The 2,536-nt window shown below is 50.7% G+C and overlaps 1 protein-coding gene across 1 annotated transcript; it reads left to right on the top strand.

Annotated features, from left to right (window-relative positions):
• Nucleotides 1–1,275, top strand: CG12782 (uncharacterized protein). Its single transcript, NM_137928.3, has 2 exons — nt 1–544; nt 601–1,275. The coding sequence occupies exons 1-2, from the start codon at nt 149–151 to the stop codon at nt 1,213–1,215; spliced, it is 1,011 nt and encodes a 336-aa protein (NP_611772.2). The 5' UTR covers nt 1–148; the 3' UTR covers nt 1,216–1,275.
• The last annotated feature ends 1,261 nt before the right edge of the window (nt 1,276–2,536 follow it).

Genomic DNA, 2,536 nt, shown 5'->3' with positions numbered 1-2,536 from the left:
GAAAAGTGCCCGTTTTAAAAATCGAAAAATTCTTACGAAATCGAAAAGCGGAGCACCGATTCTGAGATTTACAAATATACTACATAGTAATGTTATCGAAACCAAGCTGGTAATCGTGGACCGGAGTTGTACAACTACTCCTCCAGTCATGAATCAATTCGGCCAGCCAAAGCAAACGCAGCAACAGGATTACGAACTACCCAATCCGCCAAATGACACCATATCAGCGCTGGAGTTTTCACCGCGATCGAGTTCCTGGAACGCAATCTGTGCCGGAAGTTGGGATAACACCGTGCGCATTTGGGAGGTGCAAGCGGACAGGCTGGTGCCCAAGGTCATGAATTCGCTGGAGGGCACGCCATTCGATGTCACTTGGAACGACTCAGGCAACAAGGTATACCTGAGCGACTCCAGCGGCCAGGTGACTGAGTGGGACTTAGAATCGAACCAGCTGAGAAAGGTGGGACTTCACGCAAGAGCTGCACGCACCTGCCATTGGGTGGGCCCCTATTTGGCCACAACCTCATGGGACAAGTCCATTAGGGTGGGTATTATAGCTTATTATACATCCGGATAAAAGCTTGTTTCTTCCCCATACAGTTCTGGGACCCGCGTGCTGCCATAGAACTCACCAGGATGGAGCTACCGGATCGTAGCTATGCCGCCGATGTGCTCAACGACGTGGCGGTGGTGGCCTGCGGCGATCGGTCCATCCTGGCCTACACTCTGCGTGGCGGACCCGTGGAGCAGGGGCGCATGAAGAGTCCGGGCGAGAGCAACACCCAAGTGCGATCGGTGGCGCTCCACCAGAATAGAGATCTGACCAGCTGGCTTATTGCCAAGACGAATGGCATGGTGTTCGATCAGAGCATGGCTCATCGTACGGTCAGTTTTCCAATCAGGTGCCATCGACGGGAGAATTCCGGCATCCTAGACGTCTATGCGGTGAACGAAGTGAAGGTCAACATGGTGACGCAGCACATTGCCACGGTGGGATCGGATGGAGTGTTCTGCTTCTGGGACAGCCAGATGCGTTCCAAGCTGCTGGAAAGCAAGGTTCATCCTCAGCCGATCACTAAGTGCGCCATCAGTGGCGATGGCAAGCTCTTTGCGTATGCTCTGGGCTACGATTGGTCCAAGGGACACGAGTACTCGGATTCCAGCATAAAACCCCACATATTCCTGCGCCCGTTTGAAACGAATGTTGCTGCCTAAATGCCGACTATCAGTTGTTTTTTTTATATACAGATTAAAGTTTTACCATTTTCTAATTGCAATTAGGTGAGCGTCTGTCGGCTCAAGCTTGATTGAAATATTGCAGCCAATTTCGCATGCAGCTCAAGTTGACTTCCTGTCCTCCTCAAGCCAAAGGAGGAGCCGCCTGCTGCTGTTATCCTGCGCTTCCCGCTTGGCGACAATTAACAAACCGTCAACTAATGCTCATAATGAGCTTGCATGCGATTAATTTTCCACTTGAGCTGTTGAATTTCACGCAGCCTCTCGGCCTGCTTGCTCGATGCCCAATCTCGAGTGCACTCCATAAATCATATTCCATTGTCGCTGGCAGTCTCGAATGGATGGATGGGCGGAAAGGGAGGGGCACAGGATGGGTCTTATCTGGTCGGAGAATTAGGAGGTGGCAATCGCCGCCATCTCCAAGAGCCGCACTTAATGCCGCTTCCCTGCTCGCGCCAGCTCTGCATATCAGAGACTCACGTCAGATGTCACTAATCTAAATTTATGCAAATTGCCAACTGTCTGAGTTGGCTCACATGCGATTTCCTCCACCGCCACCGGCGGATTCCAGATGCAGATCCGGAGCGGAGAGCCAGGGAGCTTCAACCGAAGACTGGGAACTGAAAGCGACTTTGCAACAGTTGTAAAAATGCAGCTAAATTCAAATTTGACATGCAGCAGAGTCCAGAGACTTGCAGCCAAAGTTGGCGGTGGCGGTGGAGGTGGTGGTGGATATCCGCGGACTCTGTTTTCCTCCGCGCTCATTTGGGATGCAGAGCAGCTACCAGTTACCATTTCAGTTACCAGTTACCAGTTGAATCAGCATCAGTTCGCCTGGCAAGCTCTTATTAAATTAAAACGAAGGCGTTTAAGTGCCGCCCCGAGCCACCATACCACCATGCCGCATGCCACCATGCCAAGATGCAGAGACTCAATCTGATATGCAAAACATTTTTGAAATAACTCAGCCGTAAACAGTTTCAGCTGGAGTTTCAGTCGACGGTGGCTCCATGTCCCAGCCAAGCTCAACTCAGAACTTCTCTCAAGCTTGGCCAAATTAATTGAAAAAGTTACACGCATCGCTAGCTTCTCTTATCCACCACGGCTCCATGTCCCTTTCTTCTCCAGCTGGGCAGCTCGGCAAAGGAGTCGGAGGCATTTCAGCTGGCCAAAGGATTCGCACTTGATTAGTCGCCCGGTTGGGATTGCAATAGCAATTTATGCATAGAGCAGGGCTCGATTTCCTTTTCACTCGTAACTCTGCATATATAAATTGTAGATCCATGTATAAACAGATCCA

Source organism: Drosophila melanogaster, chromosome 2R (genome assembly GCF_000001215.4).
Source record: "Drosophila melanogaster chromosome 2R".
In the NCBI taxonomy this organism is placed as follows: Eukaryota; Metazoa; Arthropoda; class Insecta; order Diptera; family Drosophilidae; genus Drosophila; species Drosophila melanogaster.
The sequence above is the reverse complement of the archived record's forward strand: the minus strand, read 5'-3'. Positions and strand labels throughout refer to the sequence as shown.